The 21,629-nt window shown below is 53.9% G+C and overlaps 1 protein-coding gene across 8 annotated transcripts in view; it reads left to right on the top strand.

The window, feature by feature from the left end:
* SLC38A10 (solute carrier family 38 member 10) overlaps positions 1 to 21,629 on the top strand; it is a 41,384-nt gene that overhangs the window by 11,467 nt on the left and 8,288 nt on the right. For 6 of the 8 annotated variants that reach the window (XM_081272400.1, XM_081272399.1, XM_081272398.1 and 3 more), the window contains 6 exons: positions 528 to 652; positions 3,492 to 3,594; positions 4,504 to 4,686; positions 7,119 to 7,230; positions 8,076 to 8,182; positions 17,902 to 18,058. In XM_081272400.1, the coding sequence (XP_081128526.1) occupies positions 528 to 652; positions 3,492 to 3,594; positions 4,504 to 4,686; positions 7,119 to 7,230; positions 8,076 to 8,182; positions 17,902 to 18,058 (787 nt within the window). Of the gene's footprint in view, positions 1 to 527; positions 653 to 3,491; positions 3,595 to 4,503; positions 4,687 to 7,118; positions 7,231 to 8,075; positions 8,183 to 17,901; positions 18,059 to 18,250; positions 21,189 to 21,629 lie in introns of those variants that run through there. The other 2 variants (XM_081272403.1, XM_081272404.1) reach the window with 2 other exon arrangements.

Below are 21,629 nucleotides of genomic sequence, written 5' to 3'. Positions count from 1 at the left end.
TCCACAGGCAGCTTGCACTGGAGCAGCTGCGGGTTATTTGCTGGAGCTGCAGTTTTCTGGCATTTCACAGCTCTCTGAGGACTAGTCTAGCATGTTAGGTCCTTGCCCTTCAGATAGCTGCCCCTCAGTTGGTTGAGCTCTTGAAAGATGTCTGTGCTCAGCATGATCCAGGGCCAGGGAAGGACCTTTCCATATTGAGGAGACTGTCCTCTGTAATTTGATGGGCACTGGGACTGGGCAGGGTGAGTGAGCAAGGTTGTGCTTCTCTCTGGGCTGAGTGGCCCTTGTAGAAAGTGGCTCGGATGTGAGCAGGAAATGGGAATCCTATGCAGCTGGGTGCATTCCTTTGGCAGTGTCCAGCCAACCTGTGGCATGAACCAGAGTGCTCTAGGGCAGGAGGCAGAGAGCCCGGGAAGGCGTGGGGTCCTCCAGCCGCAGAGTGGAGTGGGAAGGGCCACGTGCCTCCTGCCTCAGGAGGTCGGCCGCAGGAGGCTGCTCCTGACCTGTGCCTTGCTCTCTCCTTGCAGATCGTGTTGTCCTCCCTCAAGCATGGCCTTTTTGGTGGGCAGTGGCTGAAGCGGGTCAGCTACGTCCGTTGGGAGGGTGTCTTCCGCTGCATCCCCATCTTTGGCATGTCTTTCGCCTGCCAATCGTGAGTACTGCTGGGGTGGGTGGTGGGGGGAGGGTGCAGACAGCCGTGCCCAGTGCCTGTCTTTGTCAACCACATGGAGCTAAAGAGCACTGTCTTGTTCCAGTGTGACCTGTGAGTTCTGTGTGACCCCGAGAGACTGTTGCTGGGACTGGCTGGCTGGAGCGCCTGCTTTGCCAGATCCTGGGAGAGGAAAGCTGGCTGCGGGTGCGGCAGCAGCACAGCCATCTGATTGCGCAGAGTCCTGAGTGTTTTGCCAGAATTTAGCTGCTGTTCTGAGAATGTTGAGAGGAAATTGCACAAACATTGAGTTCAGGCTGCTGCTGGGACATCTCCGGTCTTGTGTGCGCGCAGGCGGGCAGGCTCACTCTGGCACTTGGGGCTCTGTGAATGCAGATCAGGCTGCTCCGCCATCGCAGCGGCAGTACCTTCTCTACCAGGGTGGCAAGAGCTAGTGATTCATGCCTGGACGGGAGCAGTAACCGGCTGAAAAGAGAGGTGTAAATCCGGTGCGGACGGGAAAAGACCATCAGCGTGCAGGGGGCTGGCAGAGTGGGTCCCCCCATAGCAGCAGTGGGCATGTATTATGCCAATCGTAAACTAATGTGACAGATAAAATTTGCTCACACTGCTGTGTTTACACCCACATACGAGATCCAAATCGTCATTTCCCACTTACCGTCTCTCTCTTGGCAGCTCGGTTTCCGCCAGAACGTGCTCCAGCCTTGCTGTTTAATGTCCCCATTATCATCGGTGACAGAAGTTGCATTCTTGCACTGTGTACCTAGTTACCAGTTGTCCTTTCTGTCTATGTGTTTGGGTTGTTTTAAACCTAAGCCTGTGGTCTGGCCACTTCAGTGGTGTCCACATAGCAGCCAGTGCACATCTGTTGGGTTTGATTCTCAGGCGAGTTGTGGATTGGGAGGGGGATCACAGGCAGCTATGTGCAGGTTTGTCCTCCTCCCAGAAGGGCCTAGGGCCAAAGACTTGTCCTCTTCATCCATGCCAGGCAGCCTGCTGCCCTGGAGCCTTGAATACTCGAATGTTCGCCAGGTGCAGTGACAGGGTCTCTTCATTCCCAGGGCACTCTGCAGCCAGGAGCCTGTCCCTGTTGGTCTCGTTTTCAGACTCACTGTGTGGTCCTTCTGGCCTCACACAGTGGATGCTGGCTGATGCAGAACTGTCATCCTGTGCCCAGAGAGGTGGCTGTGTTAGCATTGAGCATAGGAGGCCTGGGGAGGGCAGACTCCCTGGAGACCTGGATCCCAGTCCCAGTAGTGGGGACAGCTATGATGGAGGCTACTCTGTGAGGTGGGTGGTCTGGGAATACCTTTGGGTGCCAGGAGTGGTGCTCAGAGCCACGCCCTCCAGGGGAGCATGGGAATGTTGTGGAGGGGGCTGGGAGGTCTATGTCTCTGACCTTTCTTCTGTCCAGTCCAGGGGATAGTCCAGGGGTCCCTGGGAATGCAGGTTAGAGGAGAGCCTGTGACTTGGCCTCTCCACCCTGTCCATCCCCAGGTGTCCCTCCTCGTAGCTGCTGCAGCTTCCTCCCAGTAGTTCTCTGAGTGTATTGGGGGTCAGGGGCAAGCATGCATCATGGGTCTCTGGTGCTGATCCCCACAGGCTGGGTTCCTGGTGTGGTACGGCTCTGGGCAGATGGTGAGCACTGAGAAGCTGGTTACAGGACATAGTCTTCCCCAGAGCTTTGGGGCTGGGGCTTTTGGTATCTCCCTTTGGCTTTCTGCTGGTGCCTGGGCATGTGGCTGCCAGTTCCTGCCTATCCTGACTGCTGTGGTGGCCTGTGTTGAGGTGGCCTGAGGGACAGTGTGCCGTGAGCCTGGGTGAACAGCCTCACCAGGCTGGGCCTTCCCACCTGTTTGTTTTCGTCTGCTCTTGGATCTGGCTCGGGTGTTCTTTTTGTTTTTCTTTCACTTTTAAAAGGCAGTTTTGTTATTTGGCTCAACTGACCTTGTGCTTATCTACTTAGTAGCTGCTGATTTTCTGCATCCTGACCTTCTCCTCCTGCCCTGCACTGACCTCGTGTCCTTTGTGCCTTGAGCCTAGGTTGCCCTAGAGGGCACCACTGGACTCCCTCTTGAGCCTGCATCAACCCTTGTGCCCTTACTGAGACTGCTCCCAGCATAGCTCCCACCTCCTCGTGCCCCGTCTCCTCCTTTCTGTCTTGGCTCCCACCCCTTGCAGGCATCCTGTCCCCTGAGCTTTCCTCAGTGCTGCTTCATGTCCTCAGAGTGCAGTTGCAGAACCTGTGTGGGGCTATCATCCCCTGCCCAGCAGTGACTGGGTCCCTCCCATCTGCCCAGTAGCACCACACTCCTGGCACCAGGTATGAGACAGGAGCCAGTGTTCTCATCACACAGATAAGAGGCTGCCAGCTGGGCAGTGTGTCTGTGTTGTCCCCTCTCTGCCCATTCCACTCCCACCTGGCCAGAGTGCTGGGGGGGCTACAACTGCCAGGCTTGTTCCATTGGACTCTCCCTTCCCTGAGGTGTGTCTGAGCAGCTGCCTTAATCCTCAGTGCCATGCTCTCTGCAGTGGGCATCTTGTGTCCCCACGACACAGATGGCCTTGGCTCTGTAGTACTTGTGAGCTATCCATGTGGAACATGATCTGGAGGCTGGTCTGGGGGCCATCACGGTGCTGCCACTGCTGTGTCGTGAGACCTGCTGGCTTTAGGGTGGTGAGTCCGTGTGTGATGAGTGCCATGTGAAGAGGTGATAGTGGCCAGGCTGCAGAAGAGGTCCTGGGAGCTGGCCGCCAGGGCGGGCGAGGCTATGCAGAGAACAGGCTGTGCCTGCTTTAAGAACCTCTTGTCTCCACACAGCCAGGTCCTGCCCACCTACGACAGCCTGGACGAACCGTCAGTGAAGACCATGAGCTCCATATTTGCCTCCTCTCTCAACGTGGTCACCACCTTCTATGTCGTGGTAGGACCTGTTTGTGCCTCTCCTCTCCTGGGTCGCATCAGCAGGGGGCTCTAGCCCTCAAGACCCTTCCTTATGCAGAGGTGTCACTGCCCCATTCCAGTGTCTGGGGGTGCACTGCTCATGTAGCAACCCAAAACAGGTCCTCTTCTCAACCCCGGTCATTACTGGGCTGGTCGTGCTAGGCCCTTCACCCCAGGCTGCGTTGACGTCTCCCAGTCTGAGGAACCCGGCACCTCAGCAGCAGAGCTGCCCAGACTGCTCTAGTAGAGGGACTCTGCTTACCCTCTCCCAGAACTTTGTTAACGTACTCCAGGGGTGGGGTGTGTCCACTAAAGAGAAATGAGGAGGTATCAAATGGTAGGAGAGAGTACCTCAAGTCCCAGTCTGTAAATGCAGTCACTGTTAGCATTTTGGTCAATTTTTCTTGCAGTCTTATTGCTCCAATTTCTTTCTTTCAATCAGAATATAAGTAGGAGAAGGTTGTAGCCTCTTTCTTTTGCTTTTGTGCTTCTAGCGTTGCTCTAGGTAACTAGGGATGGTCCCTGGCAAGCATCGTCCACTCCTGCGTCTACTTCTGTAGAGGACCATGGTTCCCTGGTTGTGTTTTGGACCCAGATTACGAGTGGGTCCTCGGAAGGGCTTGGGAGCACTATGGTGCCTGCCTTCCACCCAGGCAGCTTCGTTTTCTCCTCCCTGGGACGCTCTTGGGAAGCTGTGTTGGACTCCTCATTTAGCATTTTAAGATGCCCTCTGATTGTCAGAGGGGGACGTTTACAGAGGAGGAGCCGAGTGGCCTTTTTGTCCCTGGCAGGCCCTCTCTTGCACCAGCTTCTTTGGGAAGGGGCATGAGGGCATTCTGGGAGCAGCCCTTCTCCCCACACTCTGCCATGTTGCTGTTTCCTCTGACAGGTGGGGTTTTTTGGGTACGTCAGCTTCACTGAGGCCACTGCAGGCAACGTATTGATGCATTTCCCCTCCAACCTGGTGACAGAGATGATCCGCGTGGGCTTCGTGATGTCGGTGGCCGTGGGCTTCCCTATGATGATCCTGCCGTGCAGGCAGGCCTTGAACACGCTGCTTTTTGAGCAGCAGGTAAGGTTCTTGGGGTGTCCTCCACTGCTTGTGCTCATCCTGCTTTCTTAGGTGGTGGGAGGGGGGCTTTTCCTAGTTAAAAGTAAGCAGGCTTCAGTGGAAACAGTGCTGAGCATGTGCTTAACCATTCCAGCCCCTAGGAGGCAATTCTTAAGCCAACTTTGGAAGAAAGAGGACCAAAGACGGACCTTTGGGGTCAAGCCAGGTGTGCCAGAAGCTTAGGTTGGCCTCTGATTTCCCAGCATGGATACTGTCATCAGAATTAGCGGGATTAGAAGTAGCTCTTGTTTCTGAGTAGTCCTGGGGAGGGATGGAGGAACCAGATGACCGCCAGTGTTGACAAAGACTGGAGGCAGGGCTGGGCTTGTTACACTGCTTTTTCACTTTTGTGTGACTTGGGAAATCTTAACAATTAAAAGGTTTCTGCACTGCTGTGTGTGTATTCAAGATAGCTGCCTAGGCCTTTACAAGAAAATTTCTCATACAGGTTTGAAGCAGAAAGGCTTTCTTGGTTCTCCACTGCTATTGCGTATCAAAGACATTCTTATGATACTTGGGCCCAGGTTATTTGGGCTTGGGCCCCTCTCCAGAGTGTCTACAGGAACCTTGCGCCATCTTGGCTTCCCACCTACCTGTCCAGAGGTGCTTAGCTAAACGGTCTGCACCGACTGGAAGCTTCTCTGTGGCAGCATATTCTGCCCTAGGTCTTTGGGCCCCACCTGTCTTGTCAGCTGGGACTCCTGGTGGCCAGGAACACAAGGTCACTTAAACTACTATGGCAAGGGGTTGCTTAGTGGTCCCAGAGAATCCAGGGGAGAGTCCAGCAGGCAGACTGGGAAGGGCAGCTGGCACAGGACTCCCTGCCCGTGAAGGCCAGGGACATGGTTGTGGCAGAGCTGCAGCTCTTGTCTCCTTGTGGACTCTGGCATCAGCAATGGCAGAGGCCTAGTCCAGAGACCAAGTGCCCTTCATGTGCTGGCACTCTGGTCTGCCTCTGCTAGCATTCAGGCACCTGTAGCCAAACAAGGCAGAGGTTAGGACTCAGGCTCTTGCAGGGCAAAGGTGAGGCCAGCTCATCTGGCTGTGGAGTCCTCCCTGGCTCACCCCACCCTGCTTCCACCTGTGGGTTGCTGAAGTCCATCTCTCTGTGTTTGATGGAAACATGTATTTTGTATTGCAATAGCATTTGTGCATTTGCATACATTTTATCAGTTTTTTTGTAAAGTTAAAAAAAATCAATAGTGGTATGAAAGGCAGTATCAAGGAAGAAAGTTCACCTGCAGCCTTCCTGTACGTACCACTGCGTAGCTGCTGCCCCACCTTGTGGGTCTGATTACAGAAGCACAGCACCATCCCTCCAGCTCCTTGTCCCTCTGTCTTCTGTGGGTGTGTAGGCAGCTTTTCTCTGAGAGTCCTTGGAAACCTCAGCACCTGCACCCTGTTATGGATGGTTCCCAGCCTTTTCCCCTTGACCTCCTTGGGTAACTGGCTTATGAATGTGCACACGGTTCCCCTACTTCCCCTTTTCTTGGAGTATTTCTTAGCGTATTGGTAAATCTGTAGTACTGGGACTCCTGGGCTATAGACCTTAAAACCTTGGACAAATTGTTGCACCAGGGTAGAAATTGTGGCTCCAGCCCTCTTTCAGTTCATCCTGTGTCAGTCTATTCTGAAAATTGGTGCTTTGAAATTCTAGTTCTGAAAGGTTCTGCAGTTGTTTCTAGCCCAGAGATCAGCATGGTCAGCCCTTCCTGTGTGTTAACTCATTGGGTCCTCACCGCAGCTTGATGAGATGTTTCTCTTGGCAGGGGGAACCTGAGGCAGGTGAGTGGCAGAGCCAGGATCTGAACCAGGTAGTCTGGAGCTCCTGGACGGGATTCTAAGGCCAGCTGCCTCTGCCTGTGCCACTCCACCTGGAAAGTGTTCAGTGTTCTGTGCGTGGCATGCATGAGGCCGGGTGCAGGGGGCTCTGCCACTTTATACAACGCCCCGCCCCCTTTTTTTCTTCTTCCCGGACTTTGAAATTGTTATTTGCTCACTAGGGACCATTCAGAGATGACGGTAACTCAGCCAGGTGCATGGGAGCCTCTGCCTGAGCTCTGCAGCCTGCATTTGGGAGATGCTGGCTGCTTCCTTGCGGACCAAGTGTTGTCTGCACTTGGTGTTTCTTTTGATAATCTCTCTGTGGCTTTGCTCCGAAAGTGAAAAGGAAAACGGAAGGACTTGACACTATGGTCTCTAGGCCAAATTTTAGGGTGGGTGGTCAGCACCTGGGTGGAGAGCTCTCCAGCCATGCTGCAGGGCTTACCTGCCAGGAGCTCCCTTCGCCCAGTGTGGAGCCTGGTGTGTTTGTCAGAGCCCAGTACAGCATTGCTCCTCAGGAGAGTGGTGAGGAGATCCACCCTTTCAAACCTTTTATTTCCTCCATATAGCAAAAAGATGGGACCTTTGCTGCTGGAGGCTATATGCCGCCTCTCCGGTTTAAGGCACTCACCCTCTCCGTTGTGTTTGGAACCATGGTTGGTGGCATCATGATCCCCAATGGTAGGTAAGGTGGGCGGCCCCTCCCTTCTCTCCACTTCTACTCCATTTTTGACGTTCCACACAAGGTCCAGGTGTCCCTGCCCTGTGTCTTGGCATTCAGCCAAGGCTCCCAGCTCCCATGCCGTCCTCTGGTCTCCAACTAGCCCAGAAACTCCCAGGCTATTTTTTCCCTTGGCCCACAGAGAAGCAGGGGATAGCGTTGGCAGCCGGATAGAGCAGCAAATGTGTGTTGACACCAAGCAGTTCCGCACCTGGGCAGAGACTCAGAGCTGGGACATGGGCCCAGTTTGTAAAGTGCATGGCTGTAAAGCTGCTGCTTCCTTACTGTCACTGTTGACTCCCAACTTGTCAACACAGTACCCAGGGGAAGGTCGGAGGCCCAGAGCAGCACTTTCAGTGTCCAGATGCACCCACTCCCTCACAGACATGGTGGGTGGAGCTTGTCACCAGATAGGAACTTGCAGGTGCCCGCCCCAGAAGACACCTGTTCAGCTTTTTGCTGGGACTCTACCTGGCCAGCACACTTCTGCCCCTGGCTTTTGTTGTGTGCTAGGACTAGTCACTGAGTCACCTGTGAAATTGCAGGCAGTATGACCTAGGCCATGTGGAGTCAACAACTGATTTTGGTAGGAAATTCCAGATGACTGGCCCTTTAAAGACTGGCAGCCAGAGCAGCCTGGTGAATTGAGCCTGGTTTGTGGAGCCCTCAGGGCACAGTGGCTGCCTGGCTCCTCACTGACACTCAGCCTTCACCTTAATGCTGCCCACCTGTGTGCCGGCTGGGCGTGCAGTCTCTCCCCATGCATGCTCCTTCTGGCTCACCCCTGCTGTTGCATCTGTTCCAGTGGAGACTATCTTGGGTCTCACGGGGGCCACGATGGGGAGCCTCATCTGCTTCATCTGTCCAGCTCTGATCTACAAGAAGGCCCACAAGAACGCCCTCTCCTCCCAGGTGAGTGTGTGGCCAGCCAGGCTGGCTTGGGAGAGGAGGCGGCGGTGCAGAGCCCCTCTCAGTGTTCAGATGGGTTCTGTTGACTGGTTTTGTTTCCTAGCACAAGGGGAACTTGGTCAAGGAGGCAGTTGGACAGTGGTACAGTCAGGCTGAGCAGTCTCTGTCCTCAGTATCCACGTGCGTCCCGTGCTTCCCGGAGTTTACCTTCCTGCCTGAGTGCTGGGGCTTCACCGCTTCTCCCCACTATGTGTTTCCATGTTCTCAAGGCAGCATGCACATGGGGGTGCTTGTGTGTGTGCGTGCTCATGCTTTTTTCTCCTGTGGTGCTGGAATCAAACCCATACACATGCTAGGCAAGTCCACTACAGGACTCTGCACCCAGCCCCCACTTTGCTAAAGCCCCTTCCAGGCTGCTTGCACAGCTGTGGTGTGAACCTCAGAGCTGTTGCCAGGAGGAGCTGCTCCCCAGGCTGCCTTCCAGGGACGATCCATGGCCGAGGCTCCCAGGAGCCTGTCTCCAGCCTTGTGCTGCAGGTCCGCTGTTGTGGGCATTTCAGCCTGTGCAGGAATGTGTCTGTAGGAAGCGTCTGGACACGGGATCTCGGGGCCTTTTGCCCGAGTGCTTGATGACCTCTCGCTCCCACCTTTCCACCTTCCTCTTTCTTGGCTTCCCTGGAGTGAACGTGAACATTTTTTATGGTTTGGAAGCCCCTGGCTTTTCCTGTGGACTCATGCTTTTTCACTCTTGATGGGGTCGCTGAGCTCTTTCTTACCCATGTGTATTGGTAGGTATACAGCTTGACCCACCTTTGCAAAGGGTGCCCAGCCACAGAACCACCTTCCAGGTCAGGTAGAGAACATTCTGGCACCCAAAACATTCTGGCACCTCTTGGCCATCCGCCCTCACAGTCCAGAGGTTGCTGCTGTCTTCTGTTGATGTTTTGGAGTAATTTTTTCTGTTTTCAAATTGATAGCCTCATGGTGTGTGTCCCTGGGCGTGGGCCCTGTGCTCAGCCTTCCGTCTGAGCTCACCCCTGGGCCTGCCGAGGAGCTTGCTGCCCGCGGCTGTGTGCTTTCCTTTCTGTGCCATCACCGCTGTCCACTCACTTGGCAGGACAGGAAGCTGCTAGCCTGCTGTGCCAAGCGTTTCTTCCAGTGCCCATGGGTGTGTGGCTTGTTGTACACTTGGGAGGGCGTCCTGGGTGTGGCCTTGGCTCTGCCAAGTGGACATGTTTTCCACAGTGGCTCCTCCAATAGCACAGAGAGTCCCCTACACTTCCCATCTCCTCTCCCTTTTTGAGAGGGGCCCTTCTGAAGGGTGGGTGTGGGTGTGGAGGCCCCTCGTTTAGGTCTGTTTGCAGCCCCTGCCTGACTGATGACCTCATGTACCTTTCCATGGGCTGTGAGCCACGTGGGTGTTGCCTTTTGTGACTTCCTTTCAAGTCTTGGTTTTTTTCTCCTACTGGGTTGTCTGTCTTTTTCTTATTGATTTGTAGGAGTTTAAACAGATTCTGGCCTAGGGTTGTGGCTCAGCAGTAGAGTGTTCACCTAGCAGGTGCGAGGCCTTGGGTTTGATCCTCAGCACCACATTAAATAATAATAATAATAATAACAATAACAATGATAATAAACTTAAAAAACAGGTTCTAGATGTAAATCCTTTAAAAAAAAACAACATATTTGGGGCTGGGGTTGTGGCTTAGCAGTAGAGCCCTTGCCTAGCATGTGTTGGGGCCCTGGGTTCTATCCTCGGCACCACATAAAAATAAATAATTAATTAAATAAAGAAATTGTGTACCTCTATGACTAAAAATCTTTTGTTGTTGTTGTAGATGGACACAATACCCTTATTTATTTATTTACTTTTTAAAGGTAGAGAGAGAGAGAGAGAGAGAGAGAGAGATAATTTTTTAATATTTATTTTTTAGTTTTCAGTGGACACACATCTTTGTTTGTATGTGGTGCTGAGGATCGAACCCGGGCCGCACGCCTGCCAGGCGAGCGCGCTACCGCTTGAGCCACATCCCCAGCCCCACAATACTTTTATTTTATTTATTTTTTTCGTGCTGAGGCTGGAACCCAGGCCTCACAAATGCAAGGTGAGTGCTCAACCACTCAGCCCCAGCCCCAGCCCCCTGCCTTTTTTTTTTTTTTTTTTTTTTGGGGGGTTGTTTTTGGTACCAAGGATTGAACTCAGGGGCACTTGACGGCTGAGTCACACTCCAGCCCTATTTTTTTTTTTTTTTAAAGAGAGAGTGAGAGAGGAGAGAGAGAGAGAGAGAATTTTTAATATTTATTTTTTAGTTCTCGGCGGACACAACATCTTTGTTGGTATTTGGTGCTGAGGATCGAACCCGGGCCGCACGCATGCCTGGCGAGTGCGCTACCTCTTGAGCCACATCCCCAGCCCTCCAGCCCTATTTTGTATTTAATGTAGAGACAGGGTCTCACTGAGTGGCTCAGTGCCTCACTGTTGCTGAAGCTGGCTTTGAACTCATGATCTTCCTGTCTCAGCCTCCCAAGCCACTGGGATTACAGGTGTGGGCCACAGTGCCTGGCGCCTTTTTGCTTTTGTAGGATATCTTTTGTGAACAGAAGTTCTGCATTTTAGGGCTGTCCAGTGTGTGGATCTCTTTTTCCCCTTGGTGCTTTTTGATTCTTGCCTACCCTTCCTACCCCACGGTCCTGAAAACAGCGATGCTCTGGAGGCTCACATCTACACCTGTGCCCCACTGGGATCAGTGGGTGTGGGGCAGGCCGTGTGGCCCTGCCCTTGCCCTGTGCGTGTGGCCCTCAGCCCCCCTCCAGTGAGGCTGCCAGGGTCTCTCTGTCCTGAGCAGCACTGCCCACTTCAGGACTGCAGCTGTGCAGGGTGTGTCCATGGTGGGCAGTTGGAGTCCTCCTGCTGTATTCCTCTATAAAATGTTCTTTCCTGTAATTGGCTCTTTGTTTGCCCTACTAAATCTTAGAATGGCCTATCAGCTTCCTCGAAAATGACCTGTTGAAATTTTCATGGGGGTTGCATTGAAGGGTTGAAATCATTCTTCGGTGCACAAAATTTTCTGATTTCTACTTTTACCCATGGCTTCTTTAGCTTTCCAAACCTTCAGGATTTCCTAGTAATTTTTTTTCCTGCTTTCAAGCTTAGTCCCAGTGTGGTTGGGTAGTACACTACAGAGAATGCCAGTCCTTCTTTTTTTTTTTTTTTTTTTTTTTTTAATTTTTATATAAGAGAGAGAGAGAGAGGGTGAGTTTTTAATATTTATTTTTTAGTTCTCAGCGGACACAACATCCTTGTTGGTATGTGGTGCTGAGGATCGAACCCGGGCCACACGCATGCCAGGCGAGCGCACTACCGCTTCAGCCACATCCCCAGCCCAGTGCCAGTCCTTCTTGGTGAGGTCACTTCCGAGGCCTGCAGCGGCTGCGGCTCAGCATCTCGCGGCTGTGTGTACCGCCCCTGGCTTCAGTCGAGGTTTCTAACAGGTGTTCAGGTGCACCTGTGTGTGGCTTATCACTTAGGTGAAGGTGTTGCCTCTTAGTGTGTCATTGGAACACACAGGTTCTGGTTGGTTGTATCTTCTGCCAACCTGACACTTCCCTTGTGAAGGTCCTAGTGTCCGTGGAGCTCCCGTGAGCCGGCCTTGTGGCTGCCCCAGCCCCGCTTTACAAGTGGTCACTTGTTTACCTTCCTGTGTCCTCTCTGTGCCCTTCTGAGTTGAAGCCATGTCTCTGGCAATGGAGTGTTACTGGGTTTTGTTTTGTTAACAGGAGTCTATTAGTAGGAGTGTTTAAGACCATTTACAGTTAGTACGATTACTCATTTTGGGAAGAAGCTTCTGTCCTACTCTTTGTTTTTTCTGTTTATTTTTCCCATTTCTTTGTTTTGATCAGTCAGGCATGTAAAGCATTCACTCTCTTCCCGCTGTGGGTGCACTCTAACCTAGTGGTCACACTAGATACTACGAATCCTCAGCTTGGTCCGCTGTGAATTCCTTTTTTTAGCCACTTCCCAGACAAGGTGCATGTGTCTTAGTAATTTCACCCTATTTGCCCTCGCAGGCCTTTGGTGCTTCTGTTCTTACTATTACCCATTTTTTAAAAAAATATATTTTTTATTAGATATTGATGGATCTGTATTTTATTCATTTATTCAAATGCGGTGCTGAGAATTGAACCCAGCGCCTCACACATGCCAGGCAAGTGCTCTACCACTGAGCCACAATCCCAGCCCTATTACCTGTGTTTCAAGTCCTGCCCGTTATTGTTGTTGCCAGTGTGGACAGTTCTTAGGTGGCTCAGCTTGGAGTTGGCGATGGGTGGTGGTGTGAGAGCAGTACGCACCTGGTAGAAATCCTGCTTCACGTTTTGAGTTCACTCTCTCCAGCTGGCATTGCCTGGTGTGTTCTCCTGTGCTGCTGGGCAGCAGCCGTGGCAGTGAGCCCCGCCTCAGCAGGGCCCCGCTGACGCTGTGCTGTGCTACTCAGCTGGGGTACTAGCAGGCCAGAAGAATTTCGTGCAGATGGACTTAGGGTGGTTTCATTGTGGTTGGGTTCATCAAGATGTGATCCCACTGTATATTGAGGAGCACGCGTGGTCAGTCTTGATGCCCGTGTTCCTCTTTGGTCTCTTGATCTTTGTCGTCTGGCCCTGTCTTCTGGTGTGCTTGGTATTTTGCAGTCATCAAGGCCTGCAGAAGCTGAGGGGTGTGACTTCCGTCCATCAGATAGCTGAGGTGGCCCTGTTCTGCTCGCCCCACCCCAGGGTCTCAACCCTGAGCTGGCCCTGCTGGTTGCTCTCATTCTCCTGCACGCGCTCCTTGTTCTGTCCTTGCTTGGTTCTTGGCTCAGCTGGTAGCCGCACGTGCCTCCAGGAGAGTGGCAGAAGGTGGCGTGGCAGCTTCTCTGGGGCTTCTTTCTCCGCATCCCGACCTCCTCCCATGAGTCTGCCTGAGTCCATGGCCGCTCTGCACCACCCTCACTGTGGCGCCACTGGCCCCGGGTGCCATGGCAGTCAGCCTGCTTGTCTGAGTGCTCTCCTGCTCTCTGGGTCTCGGCCCTCCGGGGCTGAGCTGCTGCGGCTCTCCCCCAGTGCTTCAGTTGGGTGGCTTTTGGTTTTGTCTGGCTTCTGTGGCTAAGTGGGAAGACCAGTTGAATACCAGCTCTTGTGTCTGGGCTTGAGGCAGAAGGTCCTTAGTGAGTTTGAGGAAGGTAGCCCGTTGCCTGTCAGACTGCAGGTGTTGTCCCAGTTTCACATCCTCCAGTTTTTAAGTAAGTCAAACTTTCTTTTCTTTTTTTGAAAAAAAAAAAAATTACAAAGACCTTCCCCATGCCAGTATTATTTTTAAGATTCTTTTATCATTTTGTCTAATAGTTTTGTGATTTCATTGTTTTTCATTTAAATTTTTGACCCATCTGTGTTTTATTTTGGCGTACTTTTTTCTAGATGGTGCCTAGCTGTAGAACTGGGTTTATCCAAGTAGTCCTCCCTGGGTGAAAGGTTAACGCTCTCACATGTCAAACCCTGGTGTACGCACGGTAGGACCCCGCCACGCCCGTGTCGACTGCCACAGCTGCCACACTGCGTTCCCTCCCACCTGTCCTGTTGCAGACCTTGTTTGAATCGGCTGATCTGATGAACAGAAGCCAGTCCCCCTGTTTGTTTTTGGTCTAGTTGGAATTAATTAATTGATGCTTTAGGTTAATGTAGGAGAATCAGTGTCTTTGTGCTTCATCAGATCTGCACTCTGTACCAGGAGCTGCCCTCTTCAGCAGCTGGGGTGAGTTCAGGGTGTCCGCATGCCCCCACAGGGCCGCCACAGGCCGCCCTCTTGCCCCCGCCTTCCTCCCTGACTGCTTGTCTCCTGTCATGGGCCCTGAGCTGGGACGGCTCTCAGTTGGCTTTCCTAACCAGTTCTTTTATGTGTAAGGAAGCTGCACATGTTCATGAATTTGTTTTTTACCTATTTACCTTAGTGAACTCTCACTGGATCTCTTGGATTTTTTTACCTGCAGCTAATGACAATTTACCTCCTTTTTCCCATCGTCCCATGACCGTGTCTGCCTGCGTCACGCGTGCCTGCCGGGAGCCGCTGGCTGGGTCGGCAGCTCCTTCCTCACTCAGTGGGGATGTCTTCTAGTGTGTTCAGCCCAGTGCTCTTGGCTTGGTATAGGAGCAAGCGCAGATGGGCCCAGCTCCACGTACACATGGACGCTCGCACACAAGGTGTTGTGCCAGAGACTACTGGGCCTGTTTCACTGCATTTCTTAAACTCTAGAATGTGCTGCACTGCCCAAACTTCTTTTTGGCCAAGTTGGAAAGATGCTGAGGTTCTGTTCTCCCAGGGAGCTGCCTGCCAGCCACCATTCTGTCTGGAATGGGCCATTGGACCAGCTGACTGGGGTATGCCAGAGTTTTTATGTTGTGAGGGATGTGTGTTTGGAACCCCAGTCCCCCATGGGGCCAGACCCTCGATTCCCTTGAGCTTTCTATCTGCTTTGGTGCTTATTCTCTGCACAGGTGTGTGCATTGTGGATAGCTGACCAGCGTGCAAAGGAAGGAGTGTTGTGAGACTGTTCCCAGAAGAGTAATTAGAAAGCATAAAAACAGCCAAGTAAACTAACCCTGTGTGTCCTTATGAATTTCATTTTTTTGTCTTAGAAAATCAGAGTTCTTTTCAATCTTAAATGGGGGCAGCCCCAGTTCAGCTGGTGGACCCAACTCAGGGCTGTCCTGAAGCCAGCTGGCGGGGGCGTGGGGGGGAGGGCAGGAGCTAGAGGGAATGCGCTTAGGAGGACGGTCCCTAGGGCAAGGAAGGCCAGCCCAGGGAGGCAGAGGAGGGACAGCCAGAGGGCCCCAGGGCAGGAAGTCCTGCTGTTGGAGAGGTGCCAGTATACATTGCCCTGCAGAGAGAGGTGGCCATTGTGGCTGGGCCTGAACCCTGACCCAGATGGCCTTGGGTTCCACATTGAGCCACAGGGCTACAGAGTGGCCAGAACCCCAGGCTCCAGGCACTTGATCCATCACTGAAGGGCAAAGTGCAATTTGTGTGGTGTTCACACAGTAGAAGTGAACGTTTCATCCCCCCAGAGGTTGTCTCTGCACCGAATCCGCCCCTCTCAGCTGGAGCCGCTGTGACTCCCCGACAGGAGGGGTGCTGCAGAAGCCTTGAAGACTATGGCCCCAATCAAGGCCCTGCATTTCCCAGGCCTGAGCAGAACTTCCAAGATGGATTTGCACCTCTCCCAGCTGGCTCTGTGGCTGTGTAAAGAGGTGTCGCTGCCAGAATCTCAGTCAGCAGGGTGCTCTGAGGTAGACGGCTGGCAGGCCAGGCCCACTTATCCACTGGGTCCCCTGCTTCAAAAGCAGCTTTTCTGTCATGCACTAGGCTGTGTCTCCTGGCACAGTGTTGGAGGCTGGACTGGGCATCTAGAGGCCAGGTTGGGTTCCTCCCTGAGCCTGAGACCGCACTCCGCCAGCTGCTCCCTCCCTAGGTTCCCAGTTGTTCCGTCCCTGCTGAATGTTAGAGCTCAGAGCTTCATTCTCTTTCTTATTCAGGAGTCCCAAGGGAACCATGATGGCTCCTCTGCAAATGGTCAGCAGTTAGACCTCACATTTCAGAGCGAGGACCTTCCGTCCTTGCTATCCTTTGCCTGACATCTTTTTTTTTTTTAGACTGGGAGTTGAACCCAGGAGCACTTAACCCACTGAGCACATCCCCAGCCATGTTTTATATTTTATTTAGAGACAGGGTCTCGCCGAATTGCTTAGGGCCTCACTAATTTGCTGAGGCTGGCTTTGAACTTGAAATCCTCCTGCCTCAGCCTCCTGAGCCACTGGGATTACAGGTGTGTGCCACTGCACACATCTTCTCTCTGCCATCCAGGAGAAGCTGCAACTGGAGGGCAGGGAGCCTTGATTTAGGACAGGCTATGCAGGCAGGGTGGAGGGGTCGCAAGGCCTGCTGTCTGATGTCTTCAGTGCCCTGCTGGCCTAGGTTACCCAATGGCAGCTGCTGCTCATGTGGACTGTTGCCACTCCTCCCTGCAGGGAGCTGGTGGTCTCAGGAGGTGGATATTTCCTCCTTTTTATTATCCTAAGAAGAACCCAGCTCACTGTCAGATGACGTCCTTGTCTGTAAATGTTTTTGCAGATATTCATGCAACAGCTGAGGCTGGGTCTTCACAGACTTTTAGGAAAACACTTTGGGCCCAATGGGGTCAGGAGCTTTAATCTCTGTGCATGGTAGAGCTTCTGAGTTCTCAGTCCCAGGGACTCAGTTCAGATAGCATCCCCCTGGCACCTGGGCAGCCCTGCTATTACCTGACAGACTGGCTGGCTGCAGTTCCTGCCGTGGGGCTCGTGGGCTCCCCAAGAGCTCTGCACATCCATGAGGCAGGCTGGGACTGGCCCCCTGTGCTCCAGGGCATCTGTGAATTGGGAGCGGCTCAGGGTGTCTGGTGGCGGAGAAGCGAGTGGACTTTTCCCTGAGGTGTCTCTTCTGAGTTGGTCATGATCCCGCTTCAGAGTCTTCTTTCCCCGGGGGAATCTGCCTTCTGTGATTGCCAGACCCAGGTGGCCTCACCACTACTGAGCTGCTGTTCTTTCAGGCAGCCGGCCCTTCAGAAGAGGACTGGAGTTAGGGCTCTTGAGATCTCAGGCAGTTGATGAGTGAGGGTCCCTTCAGCTGGACAGGAAGGCCACTCTCTGGCCTCTGTTGCAGAACCATCATAGCAGGAGTTTCTGCCCCTGGAGGGCTGAGGCAGGTCAGCAGTAGCAGCACCCACTGATGAGGTGGCACAGGCACGCAGGCAGAGAGCTGGCCCAGCAGGTGCCTGTTTTGCAACAGGAGTTGGAATTGGGTGAGGAGGAGTTGGTGGGACTGAAGGCCTTAGAGTCAACCGTGGGTCCTTCAGGAGGAGGCAGGGCCCCTTGAATGCAGCTCATGGGGACACTGATGGTTACCATCACACAACTGAGAAAGGAGGTGCTGTCTTTCCGAGTCTGGCCTGGCAGGGTTTCCCACCTTGCCAGCTCTGGGCATGTTTAGCCTACTGTTGGGCATCAGATGTGGGTGATGTTGGGGGACAGTGTGTCCATATCTGTGTGGCCTGCATCCTTGGTACAGGGCCCACTCTGGGGGGGGTTGTGCAGGAGTGTGTACCTTGAGGATGATAGGTTTAAGAGACACCTGGCTTGGGCAGGTGTCCTGAGATCCTTGCTCCTGTTCCATGGTGGTCAGGAGACTGCCCTCCCCAGGAGGCTGGATCAAGGCTTGGGTCTCTGCCTCCATCGCACATATAGCACCCCTGCTTTCCCGAGGCTCCTCTCATGCTTGCAGCTCTCCAAAGTGTTCCCACTCCACCCTCATGCTCCAGCCCTTCTGCCCTGCCGAGGCAGCTCCACAGGCCTGACTCATGACCCAGCTGACAGGACCCATGGGCACCCAGACCACCTGGGTTGACAAGGGAGTCGTGGCTGGTCAGTGTCCCGTCACAGCCCCTGATGTCATCTGGTTTTCGGGAGGCAGGCTGTCTCCCCTGGATGTCACTGTCCGGACCCATGCCTACCTGTGCTGCCCTCCCAGAGGGCTGCTTCATACCACTGTCCTCCCTCCTTCCTCCCTCGCTCCATCCCTGGGCTTCCACTGCAAGAGGAAGTTTTCACAGCAGTGTGTGGGGACTGCCGTGACGCCTTCTGTCTTGGGGTTTTTCATCCAGGTGGTGCTGTGGGTCGGCCTGGGCGTCCTGGTGGTCAGCACACTCACCACCCTGTCCGTGAGCGAGGAGGCCCCTGTGGACTTGGCAAAGGAAGCTCCTGGTAGCCGACATGGGGAGGTCGAGGGAGCTAAGAAGGCGGAGGTGGCCCGGCTCTCAGGTATGCGTCCAGGTCCCAGCCCCAGCCCACTGAGCCTTCTCGCGATCAGTGGCCACTGCATTGTCTCGGGGTCACGGGCTGCCTCTCAGCTCTGCTCGGAGTGTTTTACGTCTCCAGCAGCAGCCTCCATCCAGTGGGTGATAGACCTGGCAGAGGGCTGCTATCTGGGACTCACAGACCTGGCCTGCGAAGGCCTCCTTCCACAGAGGCTGGCCGGTGTGCAGGGGCACGGGGTGGTGCAGCGCCAGCCTGGGACAGGCTGAGACCTGGCTCCTGGGTGCGCTGGCAGGTATGTAAATCCGTGGGGGTGCTCATGTTTGTTCATTTATTTTGAGGATGTAAATTTTGAGCCATTTTTTCCTCAGTAGAGTGAGCAATTGTGTCTCAGCTGTGTTTCCTGTTACTTATTGTTTATCAGTCATCGATAGCACTGCATCCCACACTGCCCACCAGCTGCAAGTCCCCGCAGAGTCCTGGTGGCGCTCTCAGCCCCCCATCTGTGGCCACATCACGTGGGGGTGCAGGGGTGTTTTATTATGGCACGTGGAGTACCCAGAAGTGTCTGGGCCAGTCTCTGACCCCCAGGCTTTCCCAGACACAGGTGGGAGGGGTAACGCAGGGAGGGCCCACAGGCTGGCAGACCCCATCCAGCTCCATGCCTGCCCAGCAGCTCCAGGTGGCATTGGGGGTGCTAGCAGGTGGGTGTTCCCTGTGCTGGCCTTCCTTCTGGGGCTTCCGTCCCTGAGGCCACGTGCCACAACCAAGGTGCATCTGTGGGTGGTCAGTCAAGAGACTTGGGTCCATACACCAGGTTTCTGTCCAGCCTGCAGCTCTGAGGAGGCCGTGCTGGGGGAGCAGTGCTCTCCGTGTTGGTGGATTCCAGGTCACCATGAGGATGCCTGTCCTTAGTGGACAGAAGACACAGGTCCGTTGAAGGGACCCCGGCAACCTGGCTTGCCCACTGGCCTGCCCAGGCACTTGGAGGTGTAGCCTCAGCACAAGCCCAAGATGGGCCATTCCTGCATTCTGGGATACCGTTCCTGGGCTTCCGTAGCCCTTCCCCAGCATTGTCACCTTGTAAAACTGTCCTGGGAGCTCCCCTGGCCCTCTGCTCTGGACAGCCCTGTGCAAGGAACAGCTTCAGGAGCTTTCTGCTGTCTTCCTTGGTTGGCAGAAGCAGGTGAGAAGGTTCTTCCGTCCCAGTTCCTTGCAGTCAAGAGGCTGAGAAGCAGACACGGCCTGCCAGGCAGGTGCCGAGGGAGGGCAGGCTGGGCCCAGAGAAGCCAAGCGTCGTGTTAAGCAGCCACAGGTGGCTGTGCACCGCCTTGCCTCAGTGGTGACGACTAGACTGGGAGGAGGTGCACTAGAGGAGGTGGCTGGTGCGTGCCCACCCCCGTGGGTAGCCTGGACTCGGTCCCCGCTGGGGAAGGCCAGTCTGAAGCTATCTGAGCTGTTGGGTATAAAGCAGGTGCTGATGCCCAGGGGATCTAGTGATGGGGGTCCTTGCGACCAGAGCTGAATTCTGGTCTGCAGGGTCCCTGGGGAACTTGATGCCATGCCTTTCCCGGTTCAGTGCAGGCCTGCCTGGTGGTGAGCTTCTGGGTTGATCAGCGCTGGGCTCCTGTCCTGTGGAGCTGTGTTGTCTCTGGTTGGGGACAGTGTCTGCATCTTGTCATTGCATGCTGCATGCTCACTTGAGGCCCTCCACCACCCCTTCTTCATTTCTTCCCTGAGTCTAATGCGTGGCCCCTCAGAGCCTCAGGCCCACAACTCCCGTCTTCTAGCCGCCAGTCACCCCTGTACCGAAGGGCTGCCTCCTTGGGCATAGCTGGGGGCCTGGAAACTTCACCAGCCTGTGCCCATGAGCTGCACCATCAGCATGAACAGAGCGTCTGGCCTTCTGATGTTGAGGAGACCACAGATGGAACCTGCCTGCTCTGCTGAGAGCCCTTCCATGGACTCAGTCCTGCCTTCACGTGGGACACGTGGGACTGGCAGGTGCAGCCCAGGCCTCACAAAGGCCCTTGGCAAACATGGCTGTGTCCCTGAAAAGGCTCATGGAGACAATTAAGAAAAGCTGATTAGGCCATTTGCCTGTCTGGAAGCCCTCTGAGGGTCTGGGGTGCGTAGGGGTCCTGGAGTGTTGCATGCAGCTCTTCCTTGAACCCGGCCATGTGCCCATCTAGCTACCCTCTCACCTTCCCCGCTCCCTGCTCCCCGCTCCCTGCTCATGCACACTGGCCATAGTCTTGGCCCACACCCTGGTGCCTGCGCCTGTCCCCTCTCCCCAGCAGTGGGGAGGCTGTGTGCCTTGTGGGAAGAGGAGGTGGGCCTGCACTTCAGCCTGCTTGCAGCCACAGCTGCCTACCTGTGGGTGCTGATGCAGAGGCGACCTCAGCCTGAGTGGGCCACACATCTGTACCTTCAGCTGGCGGGATCTCTCTCACTCCATCATTGTTTGTTCCTGATGGTCTTCCATAACCTCCACTGCTGCCCACACCCTGGGGGTGGGAGAGCCTCTGAGCACCTTTGACATCAGGGCGAGACCTGCTGTCACATGTTCCTCTGCTCTCTCTCCTTAACCGGGCAGTGCTTCCTTGTCCCCACTGAGCAGGTTCTAAAAGTCCTTGTTCTGACCCAGCTGGATCAGACTATTCCTCTAATCCCAGCTACTTGGGAGTTTGGAGCAGGCGGGTCACAAGTTCAAGACCAGCCTGAGCAACTTAGTGAGATCCTATCTCAACCTAAAAAACAGGAAAGACTGGTGATGTAACGCAGTGCCAGCTCCTGACCACACGTGTGTGACCTGGGCTACCTTGCTGCCTCTGAAGATTGACCCTTCCCATTGGTCACCTGGCAGACACCCTGCTTGTAAAGAAAAGCGTGAGGGTCCAGCATCCCTCTCCTTGCTGGCACCCCAACATTGCACTGCTGGCCCTGGGCACCAGACTAGGCCTCTGAGCATCAGGAGTCGGCCCTCTGACCCTGCGGCTCATGTAGCAGCCACATCCAGAGGCGGGTTTTTAAGGTTTTTTTTAGTTTTTAGTTTTAGGTGGACACAATATCTTTATTTTTATGTGGTGTTGAGGGTCAAACCCAGCGCCCTGCGCACACCAGGCGAACGCGCTACCGCCTGAGCCACATCCCCAGCCCGGGGTTTTTAATTTTTTTTTTTTTTTTAGAGAGAGAATTTTTTTAAAAAATATTTATTTATTCATTTATTTTTTAGTTCTCGGCGGACACAACATCTTTGTATGTGGTGCTGAGGATCGAACCCGGGCCGCACGCGTGCCAGGCGAGCGCGCTACCGCTTGAGCCACGTCTCCAGCCCGAGAGAGAGAATTTTAATATTTATTTTTTTAGTTATCAGCGGACATAGTATCTTTATTTGTATGTGGTGCTGAGGTTCGAACCCGGGCCGCATGCATGCCAGGTGAGCGCGCTACCGCTTGAGCCACATCCGCAGCCCAGGGTTTTTTTTAATATTTATTTTTTACTTGTAGTTGGACACAATACTTTTATTTTTATTTATTTATTTTCATGTGGTGCTGAGGATCGAACTCAGGGCCTC

This window comes from Spermophilus citellus (genome assembly GCF_964194105.1).
Source record: "Spermophilus citellus genome assembly, chromosome: 17".
NCBI lineage: Eukaryota > Metazoa > Chordata > Mammalia > Rodentia > Sciuridae > Spermophilus > Spermophilus citellus.
This window is presented reverse-complemented; position numbering and strand designations above follow the sequence as displayed.